A 19979-nucleotide genomic window follows, 5' to 3' on the forward strand; every position below is an offset into this window, starting at 1 on the left:
AAAAGAATAATCCAAAGAAATACATCCAGTATGTAATATAGTATTTACAAATGGTTAGGAATATTACAATGAATATATAAAGAGCTTTGTAGCTGATAATGTCGTATTAATTCAAAATGTTATCATTTCTTTTGTCATATTATTCACCCAGTACCACTAACCGCTAACGTACCACCGGCAGCTTGTGTGCCACAGCTTGAGGAACCCGTCCGGCGGGAGTTTGCCCCCAGGGAGCCTGCCGGCCGAGCTACGGCACTGCTAGCAGCCTCCCCGTGTGGGTGTGTGGGGGGGGGGTCTTGTGTTCCTCCCCGTCTTTGTCCGCCCCCTCCCTCTCTCCGTGTCTTCCGTCGACTGTGAGGACAAGCGCGGTGATCGAGGGAGGGGGCCGTGCCGTTCGGGACCGGGGTCCTTACGGGAGCGGCGTCGGGCGGAGAGGGACGCCGATGTCGAGCCGCCGTCCGATGGAGGAGGACACGATGGAAGCGTGGCTGGACGATCACCTCCACTTCACTCGCTCCTACTTTGTGAGGAAGGCGTCAAGGTAGGAAGATGTTTGTCGCCATTGTCGTCATGTGTTTTCCGTGGAATTGGACGTTTTTAGGAACAGTCGTGGGAAGGCGGACCCTTCCTTGGACTTCACGCACCCTGCTCTAATCATTAACTTTTACGGCAGGAACTCTTTCAATTTGCTCCCTGGAAATCCACCTTGGCGATCATTTCATAGCCGGAAATATGTTTATACTCGTCTTATGGTTACACATCTTTTTACATTTATTTGTGGGGAACTTTGCAAAGCTATATTTCACATGTACAATATTTCCTCGTCATGTTAATCCTTCAACTAATGTATATTTGAAATACCTAATTATAGTATACATAAATACATAACCTGTGGTACACACCATACTCTTGTCATCTTCTATGCTGCTCATTGTTGGGGGGGGGGGGGGGGGGGGTACAAGGAAATGAAATGCATGTTTTTGAAGCCATGACTGGCATCGTCATAATCATCATAAGATCATAAGTATTCATCCTTCTGTGCTTTTCATACAGAAACCAGCGGAGCCGGGATATTATTGCAAATGTTGCACAGATAAGGTCACAATTATGCCGTTATACCAAGTGTTTATTCATTTTTTAATGATTTTATGATTACCATAAATAGATATGATTTTCCAAGATAAGTTGTACTGCAAAGGTTGTTTTCAGAACATAACAGAATGAAGTAATACCCACAAGGAAGTCATGACAATCAAGTCCGGATATTATGAGAAAAAAATTGTTCAGTTTGGAGAATAAAGGCGAGTCGTGAGAATTCGCCGTTTTTTTGTGGGAACACCCGGAGATGGAATATCACAAGAAAGCTTTTTATTATTGACAAAATCCTCATCTTATGACAAAAATGTTGTTGTCATCTTCCAGTTGGGACAAAAACAAAGTTGTAGTGTTTCAGGATCAAAGTATATTGTGATATAAGTATAATATAATATATATAATGTAAGATAATATTGCATGAATGAAGTTGCCAGAAAGAAAAATCCTCATTTTAGGCGCCAAAAGTGCTAATATTTAACGTATACATCCTAGCATCGTGTGGAAGAAAGCTGACAATAAACTTGTGGTAGTATGTCAAAACTTCACAAGATAAGGTTGTCGTTTCTTCGAATAAAGTTTTTTTTTTACTTTTGAAAAGGATAATGTGTTTACTTTGGAAAAGAAAGCGATGCTACTACGAAAAAGTCATTTTCCCGCCCCCTCGTCTCTCGTGACAGGGAGATGGTGAACGCGTGGTTCGCCGAACACGTCCACGGCATCAAAGCGGCCGCCTCCAAAGACGGCCCCCCCACTTGGGACAATCTGGCAACGATGTCGGCGGCCACCAGCCAGCCCCCAGCTACGCCGCCACGCAAAATCTCCGCCTCAGAGTTCGACCGCCCGCTCCCGCCCATCGTGGTTAAAGACTCCGAGGGCTCGGTGACGTTCCTGAGTGACACCGACCGCCCGAGTGCGCCGAGTGCGCCCTCTCCGCTTGGGGACGCCGAAGATGGGGGCGGTGGACGGGCGGCGGCGGATCCTTGCGCTCGCCTGCTGGGGCTGGTGAAGGACGTTGCCAGCCATCTGGACGTGACAGCACTCTGCCACAAGATCTTCCTGCACATCAACCAACTCATCGCCGCGGACCGCTACTCGCTCTTTCTGGTAAGGGGGGGGGGGGGGGGGGGGGGGACAGGGGGGGCAGCCCCCTTTAAGGCGTCCAATCCCAGCCATTGTTCCAAACACAAGTTTGACGAGTTTGACCGATCTGTCGGCACACGGAATATTGTGTTGTACGGCGATGCAAACATGGAAGCCACCCAGGGAAACATGACCTTTCTACAGTTGCCATCTTTTTCCGCTCTTTAGTCGTCAGCAGTGGAACGTCGGTAAGTTTCAGGAAAATATCAGTTCCCCACTAGAAAAGGCAGAACAGCAGCTTTTTGTCAAAAGATGCATTTCAAGCATGGCAGTCAGGTGTCGTGTTGGTTGGTATCAAGACGTTTTGCTGGCGTTACGTTATCATGTGGTATTATACAAATCATATTACAAAAGTTACTTGTTTTTACTGCTATGATTACTTTGAACATTATTATGATTACTTTACTTGCTAAGTCGATGCAGCGCCGCCCTCATCTTCTCGCGACTGTTTTTTTTCTAGGTGGGCGAAGACAGCTCCAACAGCAAGTTTTTAGTCAGCCGCCTGTTCGACGTGGCCGAGGGTTCCACGCTGGAACAATCTTCCAGCAGCTGCATCCGACTGGAGTGGAACAAAGGCATAGTGGGACACGTCGCAGCCACGGGACAGCTGCTCAACATCAGGAACGCGTACCAGGTAAACATGTCGGCTTCTCACAGATGCCTTGTTCTTTTTCAACCCAAAGAGTAATACTGCTGGCTGAGTAATATTACTCCCAAGGTTAAGAGTATAAAATTACACGGAAATAATATAATAATAGTAGATGTTCATCTCAAACCCAGCAGTCCTGATTCTGAAGGCCCTGGACGGATGACACTAACATTTGAATGTGCTGGACAATGAAATCTGACCTACACATACTGTACTGCATACTGCATACTGCATACTGCATACTGCATACTGCATACTGTACTGCGTAGTGTACTGCAAACACGAGGGAATGACCATACATGGGAACCTGGGTTAGCGTCATTCATGTGTTGCACAAGGTCGGACTCAAACTGAAACGGACATGAATCACACAAGAAATAACCCAAGTTAACCCAACTGATCCGTGAAAGAAAGCCTAATCATTAAAGGGGACCTAACATGCTCATTTTTCATTTGTATTGAGTTGGGGAGTCCTATAGAGCAGCTACACACAATAACCCACAGAAACTTTCATCTTCCGGAATCTGCACCTATTCCAGCTGTGTTTCCGTGGATTAGTGCTTCCTGCCAAAGCGGTCTGTTTTCATTTGCCCGCCTCCGGGCACGCCCACTCCGCTGCGATTGGTCAAGCCCAATTATAAATACTTCCTGACCACTTTCCAATATGGTGGGTATGGCTGTTGATAAGTCCTTCATGTCCATGATCTGCTGGTTGGAGACCCCTGACTTGCCGTGTATGAACCCATAGAGTGCTAACGGAGGCAGCGCTCAGGAGAAAGCGCTGCCTCCGACCTCGCCTGCCCGAGGAGGAGCGCTCAATGTCGGACACACTTTGTCAGAGGCACCGCTGGTGCCTTGGAGATCATAAGCAAATAACGTTTGCCCCAACTTTTGCCCCAAAAGACCTTAAAAGACCTTTTAAGCGGCAACAATCATCAAAACAGGAAATGGCGTACTTCAGATGTCACGGCTCACAGTTGTTGCTCTCCAGCTGACCTCTGATTGCTCATTGTTATGTGGTTGCCGGGCAACCAGGAGATGATGATGATGGCCCACGAGCATGCTGTGCAATTAGCACGAGTGCTCTTATGTGTTCAAGTACTGCGCACGGACATACGTAAGTACTTGGACAGTGTTGGAATCATTTGTCCTGTACACGGCTTCTCTATGGCTTAAAGGGTCTAAGAGGTCAATACGCAATATGGCAACCTGCGCAACCTGTGTCGCTCTCACCTGGATGTAACATGGCCCAATAATAATCATAATCATAATAATAATAATCATAATCATAATCATAATAATAATCATAATAATGGGATCGATGCTGTCGGGTGTCATCCTAGTCTGGGGTGGGACGGGTTTGCCCGAGGGGGTCAGGGTAGGCTTTGGCTTCATGCTGGGGTTTGGCCCAGGGTGCCCTGATGTCCCGAGCTCTTTGCGAATCATATATATATTGAATACAGGAAGTGAACAAATTATTGTCATACATGTTAAATTGTGTAATGTAATAAAATATACATCAAATATAATTAAAAGCAATATGAGAATAATTGTACTATTACAACAAAAAGTGTACTAAGAATAAAATCATAGTTTCACTTCAATAGGAATTTATTTTTTGAATGAAAGGAATATTTGTAATATTTGGACCTAAAGCGGGATATTTATACTATTTATGTATTTGGTCTTGTGCTTTTCTTGAACAGGACCCTCGATTTAACGCAGAGGTGGACATGATCACTGGTTACAAGACGCAAAGTATTCTTTGTCTGCCCATCAAGAACCACAAAGACCAGGTAAGACCCACACGCTCTCCCTCACTTCTTGTTATTGTTATTGTTGTTGTTATTGTTATTGTTGTTGTTATTGTTATTGTTGTTGTTATTGTTATTGTTATTGTTGTTGTTATTGTTGTTGTTATTGTTGTTGTTGTTGTTATTGTTGTTGTTTTTGTTATTGTCATTCTCTCCCAGCCCCAATTCCAAAGACGTTGTTAGGTCTCGGCTTCGGCATTGTGACACGACCCCAGTATGGGGTCAGGAGCAGGAGAGCCAAGTGCAGATAAAAGGTCTATTTTTAGTAGTAATGGCTGACATATATGATGTGTAGTATATGATATTTAGTATATGACATATAGTACATGACACATGCTGATGTACACCAGTGAAGACGGGTCCAGCAGCGTGGGAGCTCCAACAAGCAATGCAGCCACAAACGGGTGCACGCACCTGAACTGAATGGAAGGGGAACACGAGGAACACAAATAGCAACAGGTGCGAGTGAAACGGAAAAGCAAAGCAGGCAGACAAAGCTCAGGGCAAACAGGAAATGTTAGCAAAATAAGAGCATAAAACAGGAAGTGAGGCGTAGAAGCAGAAACTGAGGAAAGTGTCACATCGGCTAACTTGAGGATGGTGACACACGTCAATATTAAAGGGATCCACACCATGCGATGGTCCAAATCCGTAGACCTGCCCAGTCTTGTTGCCCAGTCTTGTTGAGCAAAGCCTGGATGGCGGTGTTTAAGTCCCACATGAATTGTGGTACATTTCTTAGGAAAAAGAAGCCAGTGTAAATAAGTTTCAGGACGTTCCAAATATCTAGGGAATGTGGGGGGGTAGAACTCCCACATTCCTTGGGAGCAGGCTACAGTGTATCTTAACATGGATCTACGAGGAGAACACGCCAACTCCACACAGAGATGCCCAATGGAGAGTCAAGGCAACTGTACTACCCAAGATGTACTTTTCATGTACAGTATGAAGGTTTCTGTCTTCTTCCAATGATGACGTGTATTTCTGGTACCGTTATTAAAGCGTGGGCTCCATCATGATGTCTAGCATCAGGAGGTCATGAAGACTGTCTAGCATCAGGAGGTCATGAAGACTGTCTAGCATCAGGAGGTCATGAAGACTGTCTAGCATCAGGAGGTCATGAAGACTGTCTAGCATCAGGAGGTCATGAAGACGTTATGAAGACAATCTGATGAGATGTGAAATGAATTCCAGGTTGTTGGAGTGGCCCAAGCTATTAATAAGAAACACGGAGAAGACGGAGCCTTCAGCAAACAAGATGAAAAGGTCAGGAAAAATGTTCTTGGCAAATATGATGATCTCCACAAACTAACTGTTTTTTTCAATGACTTATTTCATGACAATAACTCAAACTCAACAACGCAAATATAATGTGTCCATCCCCCCGTGTCCATGCCCCCCCGTGTCCATCCCCCCATGTCCATGCCCCCGTGTCCATGCCCCCCGTGTCCATGCCCCCCGTGTCCATGCCCCCGTGTCCATGCCCCCCGTGTCCATGCCCCCCTGTGTCCATGCCCCCCTGTGTCCATGCCCCCCTGTGTCCATGCCCCCCGTGTCCATGCCCCCCGTGTCCATGCCCCCGTGTCCATGCCCCCCGTGTCCATGCCCCCCTGTGTCCATGCCCCCGTGTCCATGCCCCCCGTGTCCATGCCCCCCGTGTCCATGCCCCCCCGTGTCCATGCCCCCCGTGTCCATGCCCCCCCGTGTCCATGCCCCCCTGTCCAACAGGACTTTTCTGCTTACCTGGCCTTTTCAGGCATTGTGCTACACAACGCACAACTCTACGAGACATCGCAGCTGGAAAACAGACGCAATCAGGTGGGTGTTAGGGTTAGGGGTTAGGGGTTAGGGGTTAGGGGTTAGGGTTGGAGTTAGGGTTAGGGGTTAGGGGTTAGGGTTAGGGTTGGGGGTTGGGGGTTAGGGTTAGGGTTAGGGTTAGGGGTTAGGGGTTAGGGTTAGGGTTAGGGTTAGGGGTTAGGGTTGGGGTTGGGGTTAGGGTTAGGGGTTAGGGGTTAGGGGTTAGGGTTAGGGTTGGGGTTGGGGTTAGGGTTGGGGTTGGAGTTAGGGTTGGGGTTGGAGTTAGGGTGTTAGCATTGGTTACTCCACCCGGAGGCGTCACGCTTGGCTCCAAACCGGCCAGTAAACGATGAAAACTGTGAATTTTCTGAGGAAGAAGTTGTAGTACTGTAAGAGAACAAAGTAATCTGACCAGAAGTAACTTTTGAGCATAATATTTGGATTGATAGACTTTGTGTTCAGGTTCTGCTGGAGCTCGCCAGTCTTCTGTTTGAGGAGCAGCAGAGTGTGGAGGTTCTTCTCAGGAGGTTTGCTGGAACCATCTTGTCCTTCATGATGGCCCAGTCTTGTACGGTCTTCATCGCTGACGACGACTCCACTCAGGTTAGCGCGCCACAATGCTAACACTTGATCAACACAATAGCTGGCAGCTTCCCCTCGTTAGCCACATTTCCCTGGAAGGAACATGAAGGACTTGGTGATGGAGGCGAGGAAAAACCCATCTCAAACACTGAATGCTGCAAGAATGGGAATGATGCCCACTCCGGGTGTTTTCTTCAAATCCGACCTTTATATCGTTGTTCATGTTACCAAAAAAGAAATGCCACTTTTAATGTGAAGGCCCCGGGAAGTGACGCACATGCACACGTACACACGTGCACACGTATTTGCCTCTCACAGAAACATTGTCAGGTTGGCGCTTGTGGGCTTTGCCATGCGAGCCCAGGATGCAGAGATCAGGACCAAGGTTGTGGATAAAAGGTGGTTTGAAGTAACGGCAGCAGGATAGCAGATGCAGAGATCAGGACCAAGCGTGTGGATAAAAGGTGGTTTGAAGTAACGGTAGAAGGATAGCAGATGCAGAGATCAGGACCAAGGTTGTGGATAAAAGGTGGTTTGAAGTAACGGTAGAAGGATAGCAGATGCAGAGATCAGGACCAAGGTTGTGGATAAAAGGTGGTTTGAATGAAGTAACGGTAGAAGGATAGCAGATGCAGAGATCAGGACCAAGGTTGTGGATAAAAGGTGGTTTGAATGAAGTAACGGTAGAAGGATAGCAGATGCAGAGATCAGGACCAAGCGTGTGGATAAAAGGTGGTTTGAATGAAGTAACGGTAGAAGGATAGCAGATGCAGAGATCAGGACCAAGCGTGTGGATAAAAGGTGGTTTGAATGAAGTAACGGTAGAAGGATAGCAGATGCAGAGATCAGGACCAAGCGTGTGGATAAAAGGTGGTTTGAATGAAGTAACGGTAGAAGGATAGCAGATGCAGAGATCAGGACCAAGCGTGTGGATAAAAGGTGGTTTGAAGTAACGGTAGAAGGATAGCAGATGCAGAGATCAGGACCAAGGTTGTGGATAAAAGGTGGTTTGAAGTAACGGTAGAAGGATAGCAGATGCAGAGATCAGGACCAAGGTTGTGGATAAAAGGTGGTTTGAATGAAGTAACGGTAGAAGGATAGCAGATGCAGAGATCAGGACCAAGCGTGTGGATAAAAGGTGGTGTGAATGAAGTAACGGTAGAAGGATAGCAGATGCAGAGATCAGGACCAAGCGTGTGGATAAAAGGTGGTTTGAATGAAGTAACGGTAGAAGGATAGCAGATGCAGAGATCAGGACCAAGCGTGTGGATAAAAGGTGGTTTGAATGAAGTAACGGTAGAAGGATAGCAGATGCAGAGATCAGGACCAAGCGTGTGGATAAAAGGTGGTTTGAAGTAACGGTAGAAGGATAGCAGATGCAGAGATCAGGACCAAGGTTGTGGATAAAAGGTGGTTTGAAGTAACGGTAGAAGGATAGCAGATGCAGAGATCAGGACCAAGGTTGTGGATAAAAGGTGGTTTGAATGAAGTAACGGTAGAAGGATAGCAGATGCAGAGATCAGGACCAAGGTTGTGGATAAAAGGTGGTTTGAATGAAGTAACGGTAGAAGGATAGCAGATGCAGAGATCAGGACCAAGCGTGTGGATAAAAGGTGGTGTGAATGAAGTAACGGTAGAAGGATAGCAGATGCAGAGATCAGGACCAAGCGTGTGGATAAAAGGTGGTTTGAATGAAGTAACGGTAGAAGGATAGCAGATGCAGAGATCAGGACCAAGCGTGTGGATAAAAGGTGGTTTGAATGAAGTAACGGTAGAAGGATAGCAGATGCAGAGATCAGGACCAAGCGTGTGGATAAAAGGTGGTTTGAAGTAACGGTAGAAGGATAGCAGATGCAGAGATCAGGACCAAGGTTGTGGATAAAAGGTGGTTTGAAGTAACGGTAGAAGGATAGCAGATGCAGAGATCAGGACCAAGGTTGTGGATAAAAGGTGGTTTGAATGAAGTAACGGTAGAAGGATAGCAGATGCAGAGATCAGGACCAAGCGTGTGGATAAAAGGTGGTGTGAATGAAGTAACGGTAGAAGGATAGCAGATGCAGAGATCAGGACCAAGCGTGTGGATAAAAGGTGGTTTGAATGAAGTAACGGTAGAAGGATAGCAGATGCAGAGATCAGGACCAAGCGTGTGGATAAAAGGTGGTTTGAATGAAGTAACGGTAGAAGGATAGCAGATGCAGAGATCAGGACCAAGCGTGTGGATAAAAGGTGGTTTGAATGAAGTAACGGTAGAAGGATAGCAGATGCAGAGATCAGGACCAAGCGTGTGGATAAAAGGTGGTTTGAATGAAGTAACGGTAGAAGGATAGCAGATGCAGAGATCAGGACCAAGCGTGTGGATAAAAGGTGGTTTGAAGTAACGGTAGAAGGATAGCAGATGCAGAGATCAGGACCAAGGTTGTGGATAAAAGGTGGTTTGAATGAAGTAACGGTAGAAGGATAGCAGATGCAGAGATCAGGACCAAGGTTGTGGATAAAAGGTGGTTTGAATGAAGTAACGGCAGCAGGATAGCAGATGCAGAGATCAGGACCAAGGTTGTGGATAAAAGGTGGTTTGAAGTAACGGCAGCAGGATAGCAGATGCAGAGATCAGGACCAAGGTTGTGGAGAAAAGGTGGTTTGAAGTAACGGTAGAAGGATAGCAGATGCAGAGATCAGGACCAAGGTTGTGGATAAAAGGTGGTTTGAAGTAACGGTAGAAGGACAGCAGACAGCAAGGACCAAACCAGCCAAGGCAAAGACGATGAAGCCTCCTAAGAAGGAGAGCTCACACCTGAACTAAACAGGGACTAGGACATTAGAGACAGGTGTGTCAAATGAGTCTGACAGAAAACGGAAGGGAACAAGACAGGAAGTAGTTCCAAAATAAGGGCATGGAAACCGGAACAGAGGCAAAGAAGGAAACTAAAGGCGCTGTCACCAGGGGGTAACGCCCACACGGTGACAAATGTTTTTTTTAAATGTGTCTTTCATGGCTCTCCTAGCCAAAAAGGTTCCTGACCCGTGTGCTCAGAAAACAAACTCTCCGACCTCCAAAAAGTTGTGATGTTCCAAGGTGAAAACATTCATGCTCCAAATCAAATCTGCCGTGAGCAGTTCCAAGAGATAAGTGGCAATATAATATTCTATTGCAATAAGTGGCAATATTATGCCATAAAAGTCAGAATCTTGTGAGTGTTACAATGTTGTGATGTTCAAGAGAAAAAGTGCAATATCAGCAGGAATATTTGAGGAAACTAAATGTGTCATCTTAGGAACATAACGTCCTGTGGAACACAAAAAGTCTCCTGGCCTACAAAGGTGAACATTTCTCATGAAAGTATGATGATATATTATGATAAATGATATATTTGCCTATGTTTATGTCCCCGGAGGAACCCCAGCATTCCCAGTCACATCCTCCTCAGCCGTGTCCAAACATTTGCTGTTTAAAGTACTTTTTTATGACTCAAACATTTGTTTATCTTCCACATCCTCTTAAAAGTTGGGAAAATGATCTCCTTTGCGAGAGGTCACGAGTGCAAGTCCAAACCAAACGGGACCTTAAAAGGACTGCAGGAAGAAATAGGAAGACTTGGAATGTTCCAAAAACTTTTAAGAGACTTTTGTTTTTTTTTTTGCAGAACTCCTTTTCCAGCGTCTTTCACATGGACTGTGAGGAGCTAGGTCCGATTCCCAATGCTCCCAAAAGGTAAGATGGAACCCTGACGGTGCAATGTCACCAACTGGCAAAAGTGGAAACCAACAGTCATAAATCCCAGCGTACCCGTCTTTTATCCCATCATGTCGGAATGTGATGACATCACTCTGCAATATATGAAGTATTTAATGAAGCAATTGGGCGTATTGTAACGTTAGGGTGAAGTACCAGAAGCCTACGACAGCGACATCCATCATCCAGGAATATGGAAGAGGGAATGCAAGACGCGGGATGGGAGCCGCACACAAAATCCTTTTTGCGCACGTTTTCCACCTTGGAAATGTAGGCGACATTCCATGTCCCAGCGTCCCTCGTTTGCTCACATCGTTTTATGTTTTTTTTCATCGGAGTTGAACAGTTGCCACGGCGAACAGAAGCTGTGGTTGTTGATGAAAAATGTTTACTCTTACAGTCCTGACGTTTAAAGGGGAACTGGACTTTTGGGGAATTTTTCCTATCATTCCCAATCCTTGTGGGAAACACAAATGCATATTTCTTTTCCTTTTCTGTGCAGTTGACTGCGAAAAAACGAGTTAATATGAGCTAGCTAACAACGAAGGAACCATTGTTCCATTTCCACAAGTGACTTTTATGTTAACCAAGCTACTGCAATATTATATATAATATATAATATATATAATATATTATTGTAGCAGCTACACCAAAAAGTATATTTATCTTAGCATTTATCTTGTATCTGGCTAGCCACAAGTCTCAGCTCCCTGACGGACGGTAGAGTGGATACCTCGCTCTCAATTTCGCTACCAAGACTCCACAAGATTCTTGTTTGCTGCCAGCATTTTCAACCTGAGGATCGGGGCTCAGATTGTACGCCTTGTCGCTGTATCCATGCTGTTGTTGTTGACGGAACTAGCATAAGAATGCGTAGCAGTGCGCCTAGGAAAGACATTTCGGTCATCAAAATACGGCAAGATACTGTAAGTATCACGTTATATTATTATTATATACGTATATATATGGATATCAAATGATACTTTTCTTGGTGATGGCCATTGCTAACGAGCTCCTATCAACGTTTTCCTGCGTTATAATGCACAGAAAAGGCAAATAAATGTGATGGTGTTTCTCCAAGGATTGGGAACGACGGGCCAGATTCCCAAAATGTTCCCTTGAATGTTGAAAAGTGGCATCCTGTGTTTGTAACACGGCGTGCTTTGCTGTGTTAGCGATAGCGTGAGCCAGAGGAACTACATGTACGCTCAGTATGTCAAGGACACCATGCGGCCCCTCAACATCGCCGATGTTGGCCAAGATCAACGCTTCCCCTTGACGGTACGCCCGTTTCTTTTCCATCCATGGTTTTGTTGCCAAAGGTGGTAGATGTTGTTGTTGTCGTTTCTTTAAGCGTGAACCTCAACCAGGCAGACCAACCAAAAGTTTGCTCTGCACTCCCATCAAAAACGGCAAAAAGGACAAAGTCATCGGTAGGAGACGACAAAATCAGCACTGAAGTAGTTGAAGACATGGAAGAAACGTACGATGGTTTGCAGGCGTCTGCCAGTTGGTCAACAAGGCGGACGAAGCGTCGGGGAGCATCAAGACCTTCAACAGGAACGATGAGCAGTTCTTGGAGGCCTTCGCCGTCTTTTGTGGTCTCGCCATCCAGAACACGCAAATGTACGAGACGGTGGAGAGGGCCATGGCTCAGCAGCAGGTCACCTTGGAGGTCTGAGGCCCTTTCTTCTCGTAGTCTCATGCTAGCCGACTCTTCTCACCTTCGTACCACATTTTCTTCACTTGGGCTTATGGAGCATTACTCAGAGTAGTTAGACTTCCGTCCTGATATTCTTTCCATAAAGCGACCAAAATTGCTGGAATTACTGGGAATGCTGGCCATCAACGTATTTTTCGTTACTTCCGACATATTTTTTTCAGGTTCTTTCATATCACGCTTCTGCTGCTTTGGAGGAGTCCCAGGAACTCCAGGTAATGACTTTCGTTCTTGCGATACACCATATCCATTCTCTGGTTTTGTTATGGCTTGTATTATATGTATGTATTATATATTATATGTATTATATGTATGTATTATGTATTGTGTATTATATGTATTATATGACAATTTAGTTCAAAGTTAAGTTTGCATTTGACTTTTATATTTCTGCTCAACTTTGACGGATAACTTTGAGCTTTGAGATCCAAAGGGAAGAAGAATGTCAAGGTGGCGTTGATACCTTTTAGCTAGCAAAACATGCTACGATAATTATCGTAGTTTTATCAGATGATATTCAAGTTTAGAAGAAATGAATTTGTTTTGGTCAAAACGAAGGTCAAAAGGTGACCCACATTTTTGCCAGACTTTTGTGCTCCGCATAAACTGTTGTGACCTATGACCCCGACTCACGCCGTATGATCCATCCGATCGCTGCACATAACCCTGCCGCACAAAGAAACCACACATGTGCCACCACAGACCAGTTGGGCAAATTCCCATGCAGCCTCCAGGGTGTAGAACTGGTCCAGTGTTCCACGACCAGTACCAAAACCCCATTGCACTTCCTGTAGCCGAGGTTCAGCTAATACCTCATACCCTTCTCTCCGGCACTCCGGAATAACCCTTCCCAGGGAGACTGAGAAGCGTGGTCTCCCGTTCAACCCAGTCCGCCAATCCTGACTTCCACAATGTTGAAGAGATGTCCCTCAACAACCAAGAGTCTTTGGACTACCCTCAGCCAGCGTGATGGTCCTGTCAGCGTTTGTGTCTTCACACTCTGATCCTCTATGGACGGTATGACACTGGGATCACCGGGATCACCGGGATCACCGGGATCACCGGGAGAAGGGCCTCCAAATATTCCTTCAACTGCCGACGTTGTCCCGAGTGGAGGCCAGCAGGCCACCGTACCCACTGGAGCAACCTGCTTCCACTTTCTGAGTCCAACAGTTTTTCAGGGCTGACGACAAAACTTGAGCTTTTTAAATATGAATTGAAATCATACTCGATAAAAGACGTTATTCTTCATTTAACGTGATGTATTCTTCATCCATAAAAATGTTCTCCATATCTTCATAGTCTGCATGTGTTTCTGAAGGCAGCCGCCGTCCCGTCGGCGCAGTCGTTGCGTCTGTTGGACTTCAGCTTCAGTGACTTTGAGTTGACGGACGCTGAAACAGCTTTGGGGACGCTTCGCATGTTCACGGACCTCAACCTGGTCCAGACCTTCCAGATGAAGCACATGGTAGGTCGGCGCTTCCTCACAACGCTGACAACAAGAACATTGGCAGCTTGCTTTCTTCTAGAGTTTGTGCCGGTGGGTCCTGAGTGTGAAGAAGAACTACAGGAAGAACATCGCCTACCACAACTGGAGGCACGCTTTCAACACGGCACAGTGCATGTTCGCGCTCTTCAGATCAGGCGGCCTGCAGGTTGGAAACCAACCACTCACAAATATTCTATCACAGTACAACAACTAACAGTTTGGTGGTTTTCATGTCATGTTGACAAATCATCCAAAGTACTGCAGCATATCATGCCCTGTCCCGACTATTCCCAAGTCATTCCCAAGTCATTCCCAAGTACTATTTTTGTCTCTTGTTGTGACGTTATTGTCCTAAAATGCTAAGCTAGCTAAAATGACTGCTGTTGTGACAGAACAATCTGAGGGATTTGGAGGTTTTGGCTCTGATGATCGCCACCTTGTGCCACGACTTGGACCACAGAGGAGTGAACAACGCATACATCCAGAGGTAAAGAATACTACTATAATGTGTACGTACCTTTCAAGCCGTGTGTAGTACACGTTGACTAAGAATCCCAACAACGAAGGAGCGACCATCCGCTGGCTCATCTCTACTGCCACTCCACCATGGAACATCACCACTTTGACCAGTGCCTCATGATCCTCAACAGCCCAGTGAGTACGCTGACATCGTCGTCCCTCGTTTATCGCAGTTCATTGGTTCCAAACCAAACCGTGATGAGTGAATTTGGGGTAAGTAGGATTCTAGGCTAACTAGTTAGCCTCCAATGTATTTATTCTGAACTTGAGAAAGAAGCCAAAAAGTACCAATTCCACATGGAATGGGAGAGAACTTTTTTGAAGGCTTTCATGTCACACATGCCACGGCCGACTACCTGCAGGGTGAAAGTCATGACTTGGGTCGGTACCGACACCCGGAATACTACATATCATTTGTCCTTCACTAAGAATTGGCCGTACCGGACACAAACCAGAGATCATTAAGTCATTTCTTTAAACCCGCCATGTTTGAACTGCTCTGTAACGAGGGATGACTGTATATATACATATACAGTACATTCAAAATACTTCTTTAAAATGCTCCTTTAGCGAAGCATTATAGTATAAACGTTGTTGTCAAAAAGGCAGAAAATCTGCCAAATATGTTGTCTTTGCCGTGAAACTTGGACAAAAACCTCATCAAGTCTACGGAATAAAAGCAATACAGCCATGATGAGTACAATGTATTGGAAAAACTATTTTTTGGCACAAGTCAACTGGGTAAATTTACAAACCCCAACATAAAACTTGTTTTACATTCAATCTGGACCTGTAAACTTCTTACTTTATGATTTTACAGTACTTTTACAGTACTTTCCATATTCCAAGACTTTCTGTCATAATCTTGTGCTAAAATGCTGCGCTGATGTTTCTCTCGTGAACGTATGCCGTAGTTCTCATGACTTTGGTGTTTTTGGCGGGTACCATGATGACCTGCAACCATTGTGTTGTTTCAGGGTAACCAGATCCTGAGTAGTCTCTCTCTGGAAGAGTACAAAAGTACTCTAAAGATGATCGAGATGGCCATACTCTCTACTGACCTGGCCCTCTACGTCAAGTATGCGACATGTACACACAGCGATAATACACAACATAGTACACCTCTTGTATTATATTGTGTAAAATTCCGTATCCATCACGCTTGTACTTGCGTGTTAGCATTGTGCTAATTGGCTATTGTGCTGCGCTATCAGGAGGCGTGAAGAGTTCTTTGAGTTGACTAAAACCAAGCAGTTTGTGTGGGAGGATGAACGTCACAGAGACTTACTGAGGTAAGAAGGAATCACGTGCCAAAATATGATGTCACCTCCTAAACGTTGTAAGTCGTCTCCACGCTCAGGTCAATGCTGATGACTGCCTGCGACATATCGGCCATCACCAAGCCGTGGCCCGTGCAGAAGAAGGTAACATCTCAGGCGCTCCAGTGGCTTCAGTGAAGGGAAGAGTAGATCTCCTTCCTAGAAACGTTGTGTTAGATGATAACTGTCAATGCTACTGCATCAACTCACGTCCAAATACTTCACTGCTGTGATTTTCCTCCCACGCAGGTTGCGGAGCTGGTGGCGACCGAGTTCTTTGAACAAGGAGATAAGGAAAGACGAGAGCTGAATATTGAGCCCAGCGTGAGTGCTTTCTTCAGGAAGACAAAACTGCAATATTTCTGTGAAGTTTTGACCGCAGTACTGTAAAGTAACAACATTGTTTGAACTTTATTGACTAAAAATGACCACATTTCTCTTCTAATGACTTTTTTTCTTACCGCTTTGTCTCACAATGACATTTTTGTTCAATGTTTTTCTCCCCAATTCCCACCAAATTCTTGAGAAATTAATATTAATGACAGCTTTTTGTCCCATTTTGTGATATGATAGATATTTCAGTCATTTCATATCATGTATTTATTCTCTTTCAACGACGATGGTCTAGAGCGGGTTTTCATCCAGGATGTCCGTCCATATGGCTTCCTTCCTCTTTCCATCCATCCTGCTGCTAAAACATGCTTTGTGTCATATACTGGATTCTTCACCTTTTCCATGGAAACGCCCGACTATGGTCTTCTAATAGTCTTCAAAATGTTTCCTACTTTGTCAATGTTCACTTCAAAAACACTTTTTGGTCAAATGTAGCTTTTTGTTCATATATTACCTGCGTTTTCATGATTCTCCAGGAATGACATGTTATATTATGTTATATTAAATATTACAACGTTCCCTTCATCATGGTGCCGATCCTAACCCATTTCTACTATTTCCTCATCAACGTTACATTTCAGGACCTCATGAATCGGGAGAAACGAGACAAGATTCCCAGCATGCAAGTTTCCTTCATTGACGCCATCTGCACTCCGTTATATCAGGTCATTTTTTCCATCAATCCTAATTGGGTTATGTTATTATTATTATTATTATTATTATTATTATTATTATACGCATGCCAGGCCTTCAGTTGCAAGTTGTATGTAAACCTACCGACTCCGTATTTCTCCTAAATATCCATATCAAAATATCAATGTTCATAAAGTGAATATTTGTAGAATTATGGCATCGGAAAACACTTTATGATCCTTTTTAACAAGCCCATATCGTCATTTACCCAATATCATAGACAAAATTAGACATAAAGAGGATAACAGGCTTGTTGGCTTTACACTCCTATTGCACAATATAAAACAACTAAACAACCTGATGTCCATGAACGCACCTCACACCACTCCTGTTGGCCTGCTATGCCACCACTTGGTACGTGCCACGATTACGGAGGACTTGGTGAAGGAGGGCTGATTTCTTTCTTTTTTTTGGTTGCCTGTTTAACATGCTGACACGTTTCAGATGACCAAACTCATTTACATATTAGTTAATGACTTGTCATTAGTTAATGACAACACAACTGAACACAAAATGTGTGTGCCCCCCCCCCCCCGTTGAAACATGAGATTATTTGAGATCTGTCAGTCTGGAAAATGTTATAAAGCTTTCTAAAGCATTAGGACTCCAGCAAACCACAGCGAGAGCCATTATCCACAAATGGCAAAAACATGGAACAACGGTGAACCTTCCCAAAACAAAATGACCCCAAGAGCTCACAGACGATTCATTCAAGGTCACAAAAGACCCCACAACAACACCCAAAGAACTGCAGGCCTCACTTGCGTCAGTTAAGGTGAGCGTTCATGACTCCACCATCAGAAAGACCCTGCAGGCCAGACTTCCAAGACATCAAAAACGATGTTAAGGCTTGTCTGGATTTTGTTGATCTTTTTGGAAAGTGTGTGTCCCGTTGCGTCTGGCGTAGTAACACAACATTTCATAAAAACATCATCATAGCGGCAGTAAACTTTGGTGTTTGGTTGCGTTAGTTGAGTCATCGACTCCCATTCAAGCTGGTTTGATGATCTGACACATTGAAACATGCCAAAAATCAGCACGGGAGCAAACGCAGCACAGGACATCATACAAGTACGTATGATTCGTGGTGATATATTTTTGACAGGAGTGGGAAAAAATGCTAATTGACGTGGGCGATAAGCGAGGTCCACTAATGAACTTGTGTGTATACGTACTTTGTTCTCGTAAAGTACGACCTTTTTTTGACTTGAAAAACGTATCGTTTCAGACGTTGGCCACAATGTCAGAGTACTGTTCTCCTTTGCTGGAGGGTTGCCAGACCAACCGTCGGCACTGGAAGCGTTTGGCCCAAGAGTGTGACGAAGACGACCAAAAGAGCCTGGTTTGACCTTTGGTTTGACCTTCAACAACATGCAGCTTTTCCAGGTCCTTCCTGCTTTTTGGTAGTTGAACTATTTTGTAAAGGTGGCCAGCAAAGCAAAAAATAAAAGTCCTAAGTTGAAGAAGGTGGTGCTGGTGGTGAAGAAGGAAGGCGGCCACCACCTCGGGGTGGGACTCACAAAGTAACGCAAGGCAGTGGTGATATTTTCATAATCGTTCCTTCATAACATTCACTATTTTTCCTTGGAAACTTGACAATGTTTATGTACCGTATTTCCCTCACCGTAAGGCACGCTTCTCAAAAGTCGATGTTGCAGCTTATAATCCGGTGTTCCCTGTGTGTGCAGAGTTCCCAAATCAAATGTATTGGGAGCTTGTCATCATTCCGGGACGATAAACGATAAATAAAATTGGTGTAAACGATGTGAAGTGAAGATGCGAGCAGAGTGCGAGCGATGGATGAAAGGCGGCGGCGGGCGAGTTAGTCCACCGTATAGGAATGGATGGTGGACGCTTGATGATTGGTCGGAGGCCCAGGTGTCAGTCGGAGGCTGACACCGACGATGATGAGGGGCAACCCGCCATGTTTGATGGTGAAATTGCCCAGCTGTTCAATTCAGATACAGAAGATGAGAATTTGTGTTTGGTTAAATAGTAAAATAAAGGAAATTGTTTGGGGTACTGTTTGGGGTACTGCGTGGGGGTTGGTACGTACATCCAGTAATTCTATCCAGTAATTCACCACAGATCTATTATTATCTATTATTAAGTTCAGGCTGTTTCCACCACAATGGTTCAGGTAGTAAGAGGAACCACTTTTTGAGGTTTTTGGACTCTCTGCTCCTTTTGTACTGGCTAAGTACAAAAATACACAACGTAATTGGGACTGCGTGTTATAATCCGTTGTGCCTTATGGTGCGGAAAATACGGTACTTAAAATTGTACACGTCTATGACAGAATTTTCCTGTCTAGTTCAATTTTCTGTGTAAAACCTTATGACTTAGTCCATGTTTTTATGCTGTCACAATACGGCTTTATTCTCAGAATATTTTTCATAAACTTACAACCTTTGTCTAGTAAATGTACAGGTTTGGGGGGATTGTTTTTAAATATTACAACCAATTTTGTAAAAAAAAAAAAAAAAAAAGGTTTTTGTCATCATATTGTGACTTTTTTCATGAATATCTTTTTGTCATGTTGACATTTTCTCCAAATGTATTCTTTCATTTACATTAAGAGTATTTTCCACATGACCACTTGAACATTTTTTTACAATCATTTAAAGGCACAAGCAGTCGTACAGGCTCCCAAATTCCAAATTGTGTTTGGGTTTCAGGTTTTCATATGATATATTCTAACGTTTTGTAATGTACCTGTAATATGGCTTACTTGGTACAAATGTTACTTCATGTCATCAGTCAGAAAGTCAACGATAAAACAGAACTATGTTGAGTACACAAGCTGTTTATTTCTTTCTTTTTGTTGTTGCACCAAGTGGCTTTGAAGTCATCGCCAAACAAGTCATTAAATGTTTGGGTTTTTTAAGTTATGGTTAAATACCGCAGTACATCAAACACTACATTTGTTTCACTCACTGTCTTAGATATTTGTTTATTCAAATGATATCTATTGGATTATCTTATACAACATGGAAGGATTTTGTCAACATTCTATTTTTCATACTAAAAAACGGGAAA

At 44.4% G+C, this 19979-nt stretch overlaps 1 protein-coding gene across 2 annotated transcripts; it reads left to right on the forward strand.

The window, feature by feature from the left end:
- Nucleotides 1-103: 103 nt before the first annotated feature.
- pde5ab (phosphodiesterase 5A, cGMP-specific, b) lies at nt 104-19827 on the forward strand. Of its 2 annotated transcripts, XM_058078183.1 has the most exons (22): nt 105-541; nt 1773-2199; nt 2696-2869; nt 4591-4680; nt 5893-5964; nt 6427-6516; nt 6958-7098; nt 10719-10786; nt 11983-12088; nt 12162-12240; nt 12307-12482; nt 12692-12742; nt 13849-13995; nt 14057-14182; nt 14409-14503; nt 14583-14670; nt 15513-15613; nt 15750-15827; nt 15896-15959; nt 16104-16178; nt 16829-16912; nt 18169-19827. In XM_058078183.1, exons 1-22 carry the CDS (start codon nt 444-446, stop codon nt 18286-18288), a joined length of 2550 nt encoding a protein of 849 aa, XP_057934166.1. In that variant the 5' UTR covers nt 105-443; the 3' UTR covers nt 18289-19827. The 2 variants fall into 2 exon arrangements, with proteins under 2 accessions (XP_057934167.1, XP_057934166.1); XM_058078184.1 differs by lacking the exons at nt 12162-12240; nt 12307-12482; nt 12692-12742 and having other exon boundaries at nt 104-541.
- Nucleotides 19828-19979: the final 152 nt, after the last annotated feature.

The sequence above is a fragment of the Doryrhamphus excisus genome, chromosome 7 (assembly GCF_030265055.1).
Source record: "Doryrhamphus excisus isolate RoL2022-K1 chromosome 7, RoL_Dexc_1.0, whole genome shotgun sequence".
Taxonomy (NCBI): domain Eukaryota; kingdom Metazoa; phylum Chordata; class Actinopteri; order Syngnathiformes; family Syngnathidae; genus Doryrhamphus; species Doryrhamphus excisus.